Raw genomic sequence first — 17,245 nt, forward strand, 5'->3', positions numbered from 1 at the left:
TTGGCGCAATGCGTGGGTGGGGCAAGTTCGTGAGCACTTTCTTTGCCTCACGGTCCACGCACACGCAGAATATACGTGCCGGCTCTCGAAGAAACATTCATACATGCGGGCAAAAATACGTGGCTCGGCCAAGAGATATTTGGCGAGGAATCGACTGAACAGGCGATCGACTTTCTTTTTTCCTTTCTTACGTCTTGCCTCTTTAATTATCGCCTTTCGTTTTATTTTCTCGCGACGATTGAATTTTTCACTTTAATTCCATTGCATCGTGATCAACCCCTTGCGCTGTTCCTTGAATAGCAATTTCAGTAAACACTGGCTACTCGTTGCAGCAACAGTCTGTTAAATAAACAATCTGTGTTTAATAATTGAAATTAATTATTAAACGATTGGCAGTACGACTGGTTGCCCATTAAATGGGGGAAAAGATCGATGTTGGAAAAACGCAAGAAGATCCACAAGAAGATTGATAGAAAATAGGAAAGAAAAGATAAAGAAGGAGAATAGAAAAGAAAGTATTCACAGAGCTAGAAACGATGAACTTTCGGGGCGAGAATGAAAAAATTCAAGTGCAAGTTCCCCGGTCGGCGTCTCGCTGAGCGACCTCGGCACGCGTGTTCTGCCGCAAAGAAGAAATGCACTCTCGGCATATAGCAGCGTCACGGCGAAAACCGGCTGCAAAAGGGACACGCTGCTTAAGGAAAGAAGAAGGAGCGCCTCCCTGAGAGCGAGCAGTCCCGCCAGAATCCCGGTGATTTTTCTTCGCCACCGCGAACCGTTCCCCACCTTTGCGTCGACCAGGTCCTCTCGTGAGCTTCGCGAGACCCGTTCAAGCCTGGCTCTGCCGAACCTGAACCTCCTCGCGATATTAATTCGAAATTCTATGGAAGAGAACCGGTGAATCGGATAACGAGCGATGCGCGATCGCAAGGAACGCCATGCACCGGAACGAACAAGAGGTCTTCTCCTTTCGTAAAAAACGAACGAGTCTTAGTATATTTAGGATCTTTAGAACGAGGAGGAATTTCTTACAAAATGTAATCGGATCGTAAGATTCGACGAGTGAAAGTAAACGGCGAAATTCGAATACTTCTTCGATGGAATTTACAATCGTAACGTAATTAAATTGATAGAGAGACCGCATTAGAGGAGATGTCACATGGAACGCTTCTGTTACCAGAGAAAAAGGAAATATCTCGAGCGGTGGTATTTCAAGAATTCTTCGAATACTTGGAATATACATATCCGCAAAGCAAGTGGAAATATGACAGAGGCGAAGGACCCAATGGCTGTAGCGAGTGGAAAGAAGCGACGTGAGAATGTAATAAAACAGTGGCAAAATGTTTAAAGAATATAAACGAGTTAGAAAGTAGAGAAGGATGAAGGAACTGAAGGGCATCCCTAATTACGGCATGGAGAAAAGTTAAGAACAAAGTATTATGCTCGTGCGTGGAAGAAGGTTCTTGCAAACGATTCGAACTTTCACCTAAGACGCGCGTCCATTGGATAATTGAGTTAATAAGTTCTATCAGCATAATAGAATGTAATTAAAGTAAAGAGCGCATAATCGCGGCCAGAAAAATACTCACAGAGAACGATTTCTCGAGTCCCGAGTATTATGAGAATTCCTGAACACGGGGCGAGACACAAAGCGTGTAATCATGCAAACATCTTCCTTCGTCCATGCTCGAGGCTAGCTACCGGTTGTGTCCATGGGACGTGGGAACCGCAAGTCTCAGACGCCGCTTGAAATTTCGAATTCATGGATTCCATTGTACACCATAAAGCAACCATGCAGTCTCGCCGAGTGACTTTGCACTTTAACGAAGGACTCTCCTTATCTGCTCGCCGCCAATAATTTCCCAAACGTTCTCCAAGTATTTCTACCTAGATTGTAATTATCTGAATTGAAACGCTCGACAAATTCGCGATAAGAACTGACAATACAAATAATTTTGAAACATTTTACGATGAAATTCCGTTTTAGTGACTCACAAAACGATCGTTGCGATAAATTAGACTGTTATCTGAAAAACTCGATATACTAATGGAACTTTACTTCGTTTACTCTTACGATACTTTTATCAACATGTTATTAAGCATATATCGAACGTTAAAGAAAACACATCGTAGCCGACGTTATCGTTTCGGGCCTCCTAACGACGTTCAACTTCCATATACACGTATTATTCTCTGCTGTTATGCATCTCGATAACACTAGTACAATTCAACGACGCATATCTATGATGCTCCGTGTAGATACACATCGATAAGTACCGCGAAGAAGAACAATCATACCGCGTGTAAATCGTTGCCCCTGTTTCTATTCTCGAGAATGCTCCTCTTAAACGAGCAAACCGAGTCGTGGTGAACTTATAATCGTCTCGATTCCTCGGTTAGAGGGAGCTCGAGGTTCATTGGAACGCGCTGAGAGAAAAAGATTGTAACAAAAATGTCGGGAATCTCGCTGTTGGGAAGAGATAACGGAGTGTAGTTCGTAGGAAAAGAACAACGCGACAGGTAAACGATAAGGGCAAGCCAGATAAGAACGATATCCAGTGAAACAGCAAGTTACGTACCAAGAAAAGATGATTTCGTCTATCAATTACACTATGGAGAAGTGATTATACAACGTCGCGTTATTTCGTCCTACAATTTCGTACCAGACGATTTCAATTGATTTATTCGTTTCGATGAATCTTACTTTACACTGTGTGTATCTCGTTCGTATTTACGAATGATCCATTGAGAACTTTCAACGTAGCTTGTACGTCAAGGCAAGTCCTTGCGACGAATCTTTCTTCTTTTAGAAAAATAGATTCGATTGGGTGGGAAAGCGTGTATCTTTTGAATAGTTAGCACTAGAACTGGCAATTTCTAATGTATATAACGTGCATATATCATATACAATTATAACAAAAGTAATGCGACGAGAGTAATTCTGTTTCAATGAAAGCCAGTACGAACTTTACACGACAAACATCCGTATATTTCTGGTAATCGCAAAACAAACGAAAAGTCTACATCATGGCAATTGGATTTGTTATTCTAGCACACGTAATAACTCAAATATCTCCGAGAACCGAGAAATATGTTTTCTAAGAAGTGGTTTAAGCGCCAATTTTGACACGAAAATTTAATTCGAGATTAAAATGATCGTCGATTTTCAACAGATTCGACGAAGAATACCTGTAAAATTTAATCGGTCAAGTTTTTCGTTCCACGTTGTTAAGTGGTTTACGCTCAATTAGCCGGCTGGCTGACAAATTGTCTGTGAAGTTTTTGCACCACTTGAACGCTCGAAAATTTTGCCTTCATTGCCTACAGGGTTCTCCTTTGAAAACGCCTTCCCAGCAAGACCGTTCTTTTTCGCTGGTCGATATCGATTCTCGAGACACGTAACCACCCTTCAGCGTCTGCCTATCCTCTCCGAGATAGTTTGTACCTTTTTAGATACTCCAACTCCGAACAGAGAAACACACCTGACCTTACTCTCTGTCTGAGACAAGAGCGAAGAATGTCGTACCATGAAATCATCGGTTAGCATACAAAGTTGAGCCTGGTATTTACGTTTCCAATTGCCTGTACGATTTCCAACGGAAGAAATGGAGAGAGAGGTAAACTCGTTGATACCTGAAGCTTGCCAACTGGGAACTTGAACAACGTCGAAGTCGTGAGATGTGCCTTTCGAATAGAAAATTTCAGAAACGAATATCACTAGTTGGAAAAACTAAAGTAGCCAAATAAAATAATGGAAATGTAAAAAAAAGACAGCTGGCGTTAGCTGGTCAATCTAGAATATGATATTATCACACCTTCGATTAATTTAGTCATCTAACTTTAGCGTTCTACTACTTCGTCAACGACTGTTTTATTTCTTATTGTTGCTTCTACAGAAACGAGTAAAAAAAAAGAGCTGCTTTTATTCGCCTATTACTCAACGGAAACAGCTTATCGAGCGGTACACCTTGCAAAACCGACGTCATTGGATGACAATCGGAGAGAAGGAAAGAACGACGCGACGCGTTTCTTCGTGAAACAAACCCACGATAGGCTCGAGGAAAGAGTCAGTTGTGCTCATAAGTAAATCGAGAACACGGATAAAGTCGCTTTCGTTCTTCGAAACCGATGGCTCGTGGAATCACGCGAGATTTCATTCTTTTGTTACTTATTACTCAATGATCGACAAGAAAACTCTTATATCACTACGAAACCGAACAAAATGAGATTGAAAAAGCTAAAACTGCCGCTTGTTCTTAGAAAATTTGGACAGCTTGTGAAATTAAGGAAGAAAATCGAGGTGAAATGAGAATTCAGCCGCAATTTTCTTACGTCATTCCGCCGCGAGATTGTAATTCAGAGTGCGGAGGAGCGGTATCCCCCTGTAGTACACGTACAAGAAAACGATTCCTGATTTCGTCGTGCTGGAGAAAGTAACTCGAGTGCTCGTAACCTTCGTGTTTTTCCCGCCTACATCGTCTTACTTCCATTTTCCACGATCCCAATGCAAAGAAGTCGCGTAGGTGATCAGGAAGAATTCGAGACAGATCTCCTGTTCTCCTTGATTTGTTCGTGAATTCCATTGCTCTGCTACTATCGTAAATTAACTCGAAGGTGTATCGAAAATACTTCGATATTCTTTCAGAAATTTTTGTACAATAATCGCATAGAATAACTCGATTAACGTCTTTTTCTAAGTGGAACACGTCGTTTCAACGTTTGTAACTTAACGTTTATACCTTAAAATTAACTTGATATCGAGAGAGAAAGACCAAGTCCATTTTTCAAGTCACGAGATTTGGAAGTGATTAAAAACAAGATCGGTATAGCGAACAGCTTATCGGCACAAAATACAAACTCACAGAATTGCAGTACTTGTTGACAAATATATAAAAGCAATAAAAACAAGCACATACGTGCTAGATTACATTATGAGATTCACTACGTAACTAGAGATCGCTGAATTTCATTATATCTAGGTAATTTAACGCAAAATTATATTACGCTACCTAAATTATCTAAGAGATCAGAATTTGTTCAGAATTAAGAGCGTTATTTCGTTTTCTAGAATACTTCTTGAAAATTCATTGTCTAGAAAATCGTTTCATGCATCGGTACGAATACGATATACGAACATTACGGTCATGTTTCTCTTGCAATAAATCGTCGTTACGTGGTTAATTGTTTTTCCATACAAGACCGATAAGGACTTGCATTTACTGCACTTTGACGCGAACATGATCAAAGAAACGATCGTGTTACGCTCATTGTACAGACGCATACATACGCAACTTGGAAAATAATTACCTCAATTAGTCATCTTCAAATCGATTTTAAAAGCAAGGACTCGCCTTCAACTGGAGCAAATATTTGATAGCGCAGGTATAAGCGAGAGAAACTTCATCGATCGACAAATTTCTCAAACAATAAAGTTTTATCGTTAAATCAACAACACAGAAGAAACATAGTTATCATCTTGCGTATCCTGTCTGCGTAAACCAAATTTGAAAAATCTACAGGCCGAATGCGACTTATCGATATTTTGAATGTCCTCCACGATTACTCGATTTCATTCACTGCGAAAGACCATTTGCACGATTCAACTAGTATTATTAATATTATTAAGACTAGTACTATTATAACCTACAATTTGTACCTTGTCAATTCACTAATATTATTGGTTAGTAATATACTGTATGAAATGACGAAGATCTCGTAACTTGTCGAAAAAGATGAAACAGACATTTGTATAGACAGAAATGATATTTCAGCTGGAAATTTTCAAAGCAAAGCTCTCTCTGTATTCTCCCTTTCTCTGTCAAGAGCATGGCGAGGCACGCCCGTGTCGTACGTGTACATATGCTCGCGAGCAGCCGTTAGCGGTTAAACACGAACGCGTCCTGTATCATGATTCATGAGGGAATATGAGCAGAACGTCAATGAATCGTAATACATAATGACATATAGAATCAACTATACTTTCATATCGAAGCGTTCACAGATTAACCTAATCTCGATATATCGCGCATCGAAACAATAGTTGCGATAATCTTACAGATTGTACACCGTGCCTTACACTATACCCTCGAAAGCAAGGTTATCATTGAATACTCATAGTCTTCTGTATTGCACACCTAGATCACGCTATTGTATATCCAAAATAATCGTTACTTTGCGCATGTACCAATGTACATTCAATACAATTGACATTCCGTGAATCTTGAATATCGATTTATAACTTAAGAATATTCATAATGTGAAAGATGTGTTTGATATTGGCAGCTCCACTGCAACATAACACTAACGCGAGTAACGAGACAACACAGTGTATAAATTGTGTACACTTATCAAATATGTATTTTAATTTTTTTTAGTGGCAAAGACCGAGCAGCAAGAAATTCATCGATCACCGAACCTGTACGAGCAAGAGAGATCACGGGGAACAAAAACGACGGCTTGGAATGCGTGAATGAATTATTTATAGAGAACAGAAAGTAAGGAAGATGACGAACCTGAGTGGCATGATTCTCAGTCCTATGCATACAAGCTTAGATGCGCGTGAATTCTTTTGTGAAAACGTACGGGAGAAAATAGTAAGCACGTAAGATCACACTGATAAAGAACGACTATTTTCGAAATAAACTCCTGAAGCAATTATTAGTTGTTCTGTAAATCCTACTTAAGTAACTAATTTTCGGTGAATAACGGGTGTACTTGCTAGAATCACTACAAGTTCACACACACAAGCGCGCGCGCGCGCGCGCATACACAGATAAAAGTATACCACGTTTATAGGTAGCTGAAAGTTCAGAGTTCGGGCTGTAACTAGATATTCAATATAAAATCCAATAAACTGTATATTTTACAAAAGCATATCACGAATATTATTTCAGGAATAAATAATGTATGATGAATGTATAATACTAAAAGAAGTAAACTACTATACGAAGGCTAACATACTTTAAAATAATCTCCAAACGTATTGTTTTAGGGTAACGGAATTCGTATCGTAGATCGTAGTAAGATGACAAGTTACTGTCATACACCGCCGCACCGGTAGTCATCGAAGATTTCATGAGAAAGGAAGCGAAGAAGCACAGCGATGAGTAGACCCGGGGTTGGGTACGCAGAGAAAGGAGGGGATATACCAAAGGAGAGAAGAACGTCGCCCGCGGCTAGCAACCGCAAAGGCAAAACTCCCGTGAGTGGTTTGCCACCGTGAACTGGTTTTGGGGGGTATCCTTGTTACGCGTTGGCGAAAACAACGGGTCAGCATCCGATGCACTTCAACGTGTATACTACTCGGTGTTGTCGTATATGAGTATATCATAAAAGAACAAAAAAACGATAAAGATAGATAGGTGGAGGAAGAAACAGTCTCAAGTAGACTTACCCAGAGTTCTGTACCCCAGCTCATGTTTGCTGGGCTGGGTAAACCAGGCACAAGCAGGTTTGGTCTCACTCGACACTTCACATGTAGCGTCGCAATCCAAAAAGCACTTCTTATATATCGAACACGCACAAAAAACGCATGAAAAATCACACGTTATACCCACCGCGCACGATCACTGAAATACCTCCAACATGTCGGCCCGTAACCACTGACTGGCTGGACCCAACTGTCCATCAAAAACCGCCCAGAATTCTGCTGTAGCGCACTCTATCGAACTTTTCCGATATAAATAAGTGTTAAGTGGGGAAATATTTTACCATTGGTCAAATATATATTGGCGGATATATTTCAAATTCTTCTTTGATACGACGAATAATAACAATGCCATAACGTTGAACAACGTTTGTTAAAAATTGGTTTACTAATTAAGGAAATAAAATTGTTACTGCATATATTTATTCGTTTTTTTTTTTAGATAGGTTTACACGATAGTTTATATATTGCTCTAATAACAAAATAACAGCTTCTTAAGCGTTTTATATCTTTCCTTTCTTAATTCCCTCTATTCTGAAAAATAAATCAAAAATAAATCAATCAATTAATAATTTAGCATAAAAATATTATTTCCTTATATCTGAAATTAATTTGTAATTTATACTACGTAAAAAATGCAAAATTGCAAAATTTTAACTTCGATATTTTGATTTTAGAAGAACGGAAATTATATGAAATATAAATAGAACAGAAAATACGTATGAAAACGGTTTCGAATTTTATAATATTTAATAATAGTAATTACATAAATAATATAAAATGTCATATAATATATAAAATATATAAAAGCGAAATTGCAAGCTTCATAAGTTGCAAGCTTGTAAATTGACTAAAATGGCGCTGGATGACTCGAGCGAAGTATCAAAGGTCATTAATTCAATGTAGATAAGTAATTTTTTATATCAGAGCAAGAACATTGTTTCTAATCCATCTACCTTGCATTTCCGTCGCCTTTCACTTATGAATTTGTGACGCAGTTTTTGTTCAACATTCTACTACATTCTGATGGAAGAAATGAATGCCCACTATGGAGGTTGTATTTGTTATATTTTGTTCATAATTTTGTAATTTTTTTATCCATTTGTTGACGTATAAGATTCATTCATATAAAGGTGTTTTCGCAATAATCAGTTTGAATATCATTAATATTATTGAATGAAATTAAATGAAGTGAAATGAGTTATTAATTAATTGCTATTATTTTTTATAGGTGGTAGAACTATTCAATAAATGTAATGAAAGTCTAGGTTCTTATTTATTTTCAAGATGGATTGGCCAGTTAATTGCAGAATACCAAATATCAAAAACTCTGTTTATACTCATAATATCGACTCTTGTGATTTTATTGATTGCATCTATAATTATTCTTCGAAAATGGAAAAACAAAGAATTCCTCCCAGAAGTGAAAGAATTTGTTGGGGTAGGTACAGGCAAGCCCAGATTCAGAAAAAGAGACAAGGTACTCTTTTATGGAAGAAAAATGTTGCGCAAAGTGAAATCCATCAGTGGACAAGTACATGCAACTGGACAAGGAAAGAAAAGAAAGGCTGTTATGAGATTTGCACGAAGACTTTTGCAACTTAAAAAAGAGACAGCGCCACAACAACTAAAAGTATTTGAATTTTAAATTTCTTATTTTGATTCCTATTTTCGTATTTATTATTATATATTTTTTTAAATATTTTCATAGGTTTTAGAACCACCTGCTGAATATTTAGAAGAAGATTTAGGTCCTGGAGAGAAAGTACCACCTGATGCTTTATATATGTTACAAAGTATCAGAGTATTTGGTCATTTTGAAAAACCAGTATTTCTTAAATTATGCAAGCATACAGAAATTGTGAATTTACCAGCTGGGAGCACTTTATTTAAAATTGGAGATCCAGATGAAAATTTATTTATCGTACAGCAAGGCTTAGTTAATGTTTATATCACAGGACCTGATGGTTCTCAAATATCACTAAAGCTAGTAAAAACTGGAGAATCAGTAACTAGTCTTCTTAGCTTCACAGATGTACTTACTGGGCATACAAGTACCTATAAAACAGTATCAGCCAGAACTGTGGAGGATTCTATTGTAGTCAAGTTACCAATGAGTGCATTTCAAGAGGTATAATTCAAGTTACACATTACAGACTAAAATAAATTAAAATTATTATTCCTAAACCTTGTAGGTTTTTCAAGATCATCCTGATGCATTTGTTCGAGTTATCCAGGTCATTATGGTCCGTCTTCAAAGAGTCACTTTCACTGCTTTACATCAATATCTTGGATTATCTGCAGAATTAGTTAATCAAGGACCACACAAAAAGAAACAAAGCCCATTTTCAGGATCTCCAGTTAGATCAAGAACTAAAGAAACATTTTCTACCCAAAATACAGAAAATCAATCCACTACAACTGCAACTGTCTCATCAGAAAATGATAGAAATGAAGTGTTTCATCGTGACATTTCTACAAGTAGTCATCAAAGTGTACCTATAGTCATAGGTCGACGGTAAGTTTAACGAAAAAATTGTAGGAAATAAAAAATGCATTGTTATTAATATTCGTTCCATAATAGGCCAAAAACTAATCTTGATTGGAAAAATCAAAATTTAAGTCCACAATCAGGTCAGAATACAGCAGATATGGTACCAGAATGTGATTCTCATTGGCCAAATTCTTCGCCTATAACATCACAACAAGTATCGCAACCAGATGTAATACACACGGGAAATTCACATCCAAGCAAAAAGAGGTCTACTACTACTGAACCAATACAACAACAACTCGATGAAGCGCAGCTTGTGCAAATGGCTACAGAAGCATTTGTTCGGGAACTTGGCTTAGAAGATGATTCAATACTCAAAGATGGCAAAGTTCAAATCAGAGAAGTACCAGCTGGAACATACTTAATGAAGGAAGAATCTCATAAGGTTAACATTTCTTAAATATTGCTATACATTATTCATAAACGTCTATATTTTCATACAATTTTCATACAATTTTACATTCCTTTTTCCTAGGATGTTGCGCTTGTTTATGTTGTATCTGGTTCGTTAATAATCAGTCAACGCGTTTCAGAAGGTAGAGATGTAGGTCAAGAAGTTCATATGTTTAGCGCTCATCAAGGCGAGATTGTTGGTGGTCTAGCTGTATTGACTGGAGAACCTTCTTTTTATACCATTAGAGCAAAGCATTCTAGTCGCATAGCACTTCTTAGTAAACCAACATTTTTCGCTATTATGCGAGAACAACCAACTGTTGTGTTACATGTTGCTCATTCAGTTGTACGAAGACTTAGTCCCTTCGTAAGACAGGTAAAACTATTGTACCATTTATTTCACTTGTTACTTAATACCGATAATTTATCCTATCTTCTTCAAAAGGTTGATTTTGCACTTGATTGGCTATTTCTTGAAAGTGGAAGAGCAGTGTATCGACAAGGAGATGAATCAGATTCAACATTTATTGTGTTAAGTGGTCGACTTCGGTCGGTAATCACATATATGAATGGGAAAAAAGAACTTGTTGCAGAATATGGAAAAGGCGATCTTGTTGGTATTGTAGAAATGGTTACACAAACACCACGATCAACAACAGTAATGGCAGTACGAGATTCTGAATTAGCGAAACTTCCGGAGGGACTATTTAATGTTATAAAACTTCGTTATCCAATAGTAGTTACAAGACTTATAAATTTACTTGGACATCGTATACTTGGCACCTGGCAACAAGCACACACAAAGAATGGCAGTAGTGATACACAGTAAATATCTACAATATTTTGTTTACTATTTATACAATTCCTTTTTTGTAGTAATTTGAATTTCCTTTATACATATGAATATATTTATAGACGGGCCGCTGCAACAGTTGATGCAAGACCAGCTCAAGTAAATTTCTCAACTGTTGCAATAGTCCCGGTATCCGATGATGTCCCATTAACAGCATTTACGTATGAACTTTATCACTCGTTATGTGCAATTGGGCCATGTTTACGCCTTACTTCTGATGTGGTTCGAAAAGTAAGCAGTTAATATAAAAAAGAAATCACTTTAATTCCAGTACAAGTAATAAAATTATACAAAATGCCTGTATCTTTGTTTAATTAATAGACGTTAGGTAGCACTATAATGGAACCTGCAAATGAATACCGTCTAACATCATGGCTTGCGCAGCAAGAGGATCAACACCGAATTTCATTATACCAATGTGATCCAACGTACACGTTGTGGACCCAACGATGTGTTCGACAAGCCGACTGTATTCTTATTGTAGGTTTAGGAGATAAACCTCCATCCATAGGCAGAACTGAACGTGAAGTCGAACGTTTAGTAATGAGAACGCAAAAAGAATTAGTACTTTTGCATAAAGAACAAAGTGGACAACGACCTACCAATACAGTGCAGTGGTTGAATATGAGATCTTGGGTTTCTAGTCATCATCACATTCAATGTCCTAAACGGATGTTTACAAGAAGATCTCAGTATAGAATTGTAAGCTATAAAGAGAAGTACCGAGTGTCTCATTACATATAAAGCATGTTAATAATTCAATTTTTAGAATGAGCTGTATTCCAAAGTTCTGATGTCCGAGCCAAACATACATAGTGACTTCAGTAGGCTTGCTCGCTGGTTAACTGGAACTTCCGTTGGGCTTGTACTTGGAGGTGGAGGTGCTAGAGGTGCAGCCCATGTAGGGATGCTTAAAGCAGTTATCGAAGCCGGTATACCTATAGACATGGTTGGTGGAGTTAGTATTGGAGCGTTTATGGGTGCTTTATGGTGTATGGAAAAAAATATAACAACAACAACCCAGAAAGCTCGTGAATGGTCTAAAGTAAATGTCATAAAATTAATCATATCATATCATATCATAAAATTTATTATTTTTTGTTTATATGAACATATACTTTTTTTGATAGAAAATGACACAATGGTGGAGACAAATAATGGATTTAACATATCCAGTAACATCCATGTTTTCTGGAAAAGACTTCAATAGCACAATTCAAACAACATTTGGTGATACGTACATAGAAGATTTATGGTTACCATATTTTACAATAACCACAGACATCACTGATTCTTGTATGCGCACTCATACACACGGTCTGTACACAAACGAAAGTAGTATAACATTTATTAAAACACTGACAGTTTCCAGTTTTCTTTGATATATATTTAAGGTATAAATTTAAATGGTTTGGATTTAACTAACTGGAAACTCTCTCGCTGTTTTGGTGAAATTTATAGAGAACTTATAAATACATTTCTAGCTCAAAGACCTATTTTTTTAAATTCAAAGAAGCATTACTGTAGAGCATTGCGTAGAAATAAGCTTGAACAGCGGGAGTGAGCTTTCTAGATAATCACTGTAATGACGTACTCTCCGTTATGTATCGTTTATTGACAAATGTCGAACTTTATTTCTCGTTTGAGATGTTTTTTATGAATTCTGCTAACAAACAGCTTTGAAGCTATCGATTCTAACGTTAGGAGTAATCATGTATTTTATAGAAGAATATACGAAGTTCAAAGAAAAATACAAACATACATTTAAGAACTTAATTCGTCGTGTTTAGGATCGCTGTGGCGGTACATTCGGGCTTCGATGTCTTTGTCTGGTTATATGCCACCCATGTGTGACCCAGTTGACGGCCATCTCCTGCTCGACGGCGGGTACGTCAATAACCTTCCAGGTAATTTGAGCGTTACATTAAAAAAGTGCGTCTAACTTTGTTATTATATGATACAAAACAATTGCGTTATGTGTCTCTATAAAATTTATTGACATATATACTATAAAATACTTTGAGTTGAACGCACAAACGCTCTTAGATGAAAACGTTTATAAGTTTCTTCTTTAATTTTATAAAATTACCTGGACATTAAAAGCAACTTTGTATCAATGAATAGATGAAATTATATTAGTCTTTTTCATTGATATAAGCTCAGAACACGGTTTATTGTAACTCAAAGCATAATATAATCTTGAAAATGATATAAAGCTCACTCCCGTTGATAAAAGATGCATTTGTCAAATCCTGAATAGCTAAGTCAACTCAGGTTTGCTATGGAGATACATTCGAGCCAGTATGACCATTGCGGGGGTCTTTCCTCCTATTTGCGACCCTCTTGACGGGCATCTTTTGGTCGATGGGTGTTATGTTAATAACGTGCCAGGTATCTTAAACCTGTATTGTTTATCATATCATAGCTGTAATAACTTATACGTCATAATCAATTTCCAGCATATGGCTTTATAATCTCTTTGTTCAAGCTGACGAAATGTTGAGGCAAGGAGCGCATCATATTTTGGCCATTGACGTTGGATCACAAGATGATACGGATTTAACAAATTATGGAGATTCTTTATCCGGTTGGTGGTTATTGTGGAAACGATGGAATCCTTTCGCAACGCCTGTCAAAGTTCCGAATTTACCCGACATACAATCGAGATTAGCATACGTGAGTTGTGTACGGCAATTGGAGGAAGTTAAAAACTCAGATTATTGCGAATATATTAGGCCACCAATAGATAAATATAAAACTCTTCAATTCGCTAATTTTGATGAGATTAAAGATGTCGGATATCAACACGGTAAATATTACATTCTATAGAAATATTATAGATAAGTAGATTATATGAAGTATACTTTTTACAGGAAAAACTTATTTTGAAGTACAATTGAAAGCTGGGGTTTTACCACGTTTTAATGCAGATAGAGAAAATGCCCGTGCATTGCGAGCAAAACACCAAGCGGCAAACCAGCAAACTGTATCTTCATATACCTTCACAGACTTAGCTCAAATGGTGTGTAAAGTCTCCAGAGGAAGTATATATGTAGATTTGGAAATGGATTCTGATACCGATGAATTAGAGGAATACGAGGCAGATCTAGAAGAAGATGCACAAGAAGTAGGATATGCCTCTGAACCCACTGCTGGTATTCTAGATCAGGTATCGATCTTTAATCTTTTCAGGCAGTAGCTCTTCTAAAATTTTATCTTATCATTTAGTCAACAACGATTCAGATAATACCAAGTACTAAATGTTAACAGAAGTCAGATAGGTGCTCCTTAATCAAATAAAATATTTCGTCTCATCTGAAACTTGTTTTTATATGTTTCAGAGTCCTGACGAAAATCGTCTGCGACGAAGAACTGGCGTTTCCTTAAGTTTGTCTGACACGGAAGCAGAATCAGAATTAGATTATCATACCAAAATATTTTAAGCATTTTCTCTAGTTCTTATTTTAACATCATGTATTTTCTGTGTCGTTCACTCCATAAACATATGTAACACTAACTTGTTATATGTACAAATAACTTTACAATTACTTATAGTTTTATGAAAAATATATTTATACTGAAGTACAAAAGAATTGTTAAGAAAAAGTATCAATAAGTATTTTACGATTATCATCAGAATAACAATGCAATATCTCATTACTGTGTTATTATGGATTGATACAGTTGTTAATATAGTTATTAAATACATAATTCTATTGTTTATATAAAAAGAATGTTCTTTAAATTTTTTCTTTTTTAAAAACATTATTATATATTTCGTAAATATACCATATAATCCCAAATTTTTAAAATACATATTAAAATTCTGTATTCATTGTCAAATTCGGATCTAAAATAGCAAGAACTGCACCTATTAAATGTAAGGATCCTGTAACAAGTATTTGATACCTTTCACAATTATCTTTTTGTACCAAGTTCTTTTTTATATCTTCTAAAACTTCAAGAACATTATTTGCAACTACTGAATTCATTCCCCATATTTTAGAATTTATTTCACATTTTATTCTTTGCTCATCTGTCAATGAGCTATTCATTTCATTGTCTAAACTTTTAATTCCTACAAGATTTGGTACAAAATATGCTTTATAAAAATGTAAAGATCTTAATGGTATTAATAGTTGTATTGGATCTCGAGTACCAGATGTATTAAAAATTAGAACCTTTTTTCCTTTACTTCCACTACTTGTATCATTGAACCATGAAATACAGCACTCGATACTTTCAATGGTATGTGCACCATCTAAAAAAAAATCGCCAATGCTACTTCTTAAAATTTGCATTCGACCTGGCCATTTACAAGAGGTCAATGCTATTGCGATCTTGTCCATAGATACAGATGCAACTTTATCCCTAGTCAGTAGCCATTCAGTAGCCATCTGAATAGCTATAGATGCATTTTGTTGCTGAACTTTATTTTTTATTTTTAAAATAGGTGAAAGATTTTCCCACTTATATTCATCAAAAGATGGAATAACACGTAACTTACAATTTCTTTCAATTGCTCGTTCTTCCAATATACGCATTGCTTGAGATAATTGTGGAACAGAAAAAGCAACAGTTCCTGACTTAAAAATTCCAGATTTTTGGTAAGCTATGTCTTCAACAGTATTTCCCAGTAAAGAAGTATGATCTAATCCTAAACTAGTTATGCCTACACATACAGGATTTCTTACAATATTTGTACAATCATATAAACCTCCAATTCCAACTTCAATTATAGCAACATCAACATGTTCATCTAAAAATATATTAAACATGAGAATTGTCAAAAATTTAAAATATGTAGGCATATCAGATTCATGTTCTTTTGTATCTTCTAGTTTCTTATATATTTTCCAAAAGTTCTGAGTAAACTGTATTTTGCTTATTGGTTGCCCACTTATTCTTATACGTTCTCTTGCATTAACTAAGTGTGGAGAACTAAAGAATCCTGTTTTAAAACCATGTTCACGTAAAATAGCTTCTGTATATGCGCAAGTGGAACCCTTTCCTTTTGTACCTGCTATATGTATAACTGACAAAGTATCTAATTTTTCAAGTGTAATACCAGACCTGTAAAAGTTACGTTAGCAAATTGTTTTGATGTTTAAGATACATATTTTTTATTTAATGCAACACAAAAAGGAGATCATTACCGGATTAAATATTTTTTTGTATCACGCAATTTACGAACAGCACTTGCTTGTGAATTATCTTTTGTTACTAATTTTAAATAATTACTATTGCTTTGTAAACCATGTAATGCTTGTATAGCAGCCTGTAAATAGATATTTTTAAAATAAATAATCCTAATAAACATACATATATACACAGTTTACTCCTTTGTTCTCACTCAATTTTTGAATATTTTACCAATCAAATAACAATTTATATTATACCTTATATAAATTATCATCGCGAAGAATATTATTAATTTGTTCCATAATTGAATAGAAAATTCACTATAACTTCAAATAGTTGCATTAAGTATAGAAAGTTACCTCATAACTTGCTACACAAACATAACGTTTGATAAGTTTATCCCACATTGCTTTATTTTTTTAATAAATAAAGCAGAAGTACAAAATCATTTATTACATAATTATCTACCATAATATCTACTTCGTACAGAGTTTATATCAGGAAACTCCCCCCTGTTTAACATGAATTTCATTCATTGATGAATTCTGTTCCATTATTTGTCCCCCACCTCCGTTTATCTACAGTCTGTACGTCTACAGCCTACAGTGGTATGAGTATGAAGTCACGAGGTCATGTATACTACCTCTCCCGCTATAATCACATCTTTTCTTTGCATATAGCAATATATTTTACTTTTATCTTTCCCAAGAGAAAATTCTATTACGTAAATTTTTGTAACTGCTTAAATAATTATATGATTCTTATTATACTGAATAATTTAAAAGCATTAAAACAAGTTCAAAAACATTCGTTTTTCACAAATATATGTAATGTCAAATTTAAACATTGGTGACCATGTGGATATTCGACTTACTCT

General features: G+C 35.8%; 3 protein-coding genes across 12 annotated transcripts in view; 1 reads left to right on the plus strand and 2 right to left on the minus strand.

The window, feature by feature from the left end:
- Positions 1–7,639, minus strand: part of Cip4 (formin-binding protein 1-like Cip4) — a 29,928-nt gene extending 22,289 nt beyond the window's left edge. For 4 of the 6 annotated variants that reach the window (XM_069112730.1, XM_069112728.1, XM_069112726.1 and 1 more), the window contains exon 1: positions 7,394–7,639. Coding sequence is in view for 4 of the 6 variants with exons in the window: in XM_069112728.1 (XP_068968829.1) it covers positions 7,394–7,417 (24 nt within the window). In the remaining 2 variants the exon portion in view is untranslated. The remainder of the gene's footprint in view (positions 1–7,393) is intronic. The other 2 variants (XM_069112727.1, XM_069112729.1) reach the window with 2 other exon arrangements.
- A 620-nt stretch (positions 7,640–8,259) lies between these two features.
- On the plus strand, positions 8,260–14,932 carry sws (patatin like phospholipase domain containing sws). 4 transcript variants are annotated; one of them, XM_069113350.1, is made up of 15 exons: positions 8,261–8,480; positions 8,658–9,059; positions 9,138–9,557; positions 9,622–9,944; positions 10,011–10,365; positions 10,456–10,749; positions 10,819–11,198; positions 11,289–11,457; positions 11,548–11,928; positions 11,996–12,271; positions 12,357–12,543; positions 13,017–13,133; positions 13,715–14,035; positions 14,100–14,395; positions 14,568–14,932. In XM_069113350.1, the coding sequence occupies exons 1-15, from the start codon at positions 8,466–8,468 to the stop codon at positions 14,667–14,669; spliced, it is 4,038 nt and encodes a 1,345-aa protein (XP_068969451.1). In that variant the 5' UTR covers positions 8,261–8,465; the 3' UTR covers positions 14,670–14,932. The 4 variants fall into 4 exon arrangements, with proteins under 4 accessions (XP_068969454.1, XP_068969451.1, XP_068969452.1 ...); XM_069113351.1 differs by lacking the exon at positions 13,017–13,133 and adding an exon at positions 13,501–13,617; XM_069113352.1 differs by having other exon boundaries at positions 10,050–10,365.
- Fpgs1 (Folylpolyglutamate synthase 1) lies at positions 12,301–17,222 on the minus strand. 2 transcript variants are annotated; one of them, XM_069113359.1, is made up of 3 exons: positions 16,728–17,222; positions 16,383–16,504; positions 12,301–16,299 (listed from the first exon to the last, which is right to left on the minus strand). In XM_069113359.1, exons 1-3 carry the CDS (start codon positions 16,773–16,775, stop codon positions 15,045–15,047), a joined length of 1,425 nt encoding a protein of 474 aa, XP_068969460.1. In that variant the 5' UTR covers positions 16,776–17,222; the 3' UTR covers positions 12,301–15,044. The 2 variants fall into 2 exon arrangements, with proteins under 2 accessions (XP_068969460.1, XP_068969461.1); XM_069113360.1 differs by having other exon boundaries at positions 16,626–16,749.
- Positions 17,223–17,245: the final 23 nt, after the last annotated feature.

This window comes from Bombus flavifrons, chromosome 5 (genome assembly GCF_040668555.2).
Source record: "Bombus flavifrons isolate JBK064 chromosome 5, iyBomFlav1_principal, whole genome shotgun sequence".
Classification (NCBI taxonomy): domain Eukaryota; kingdom Metazoa; phylum Arthropoda; class Insecta; order Hymenoptera; family Apidae; genus Bombus; species Bombus flavifrons.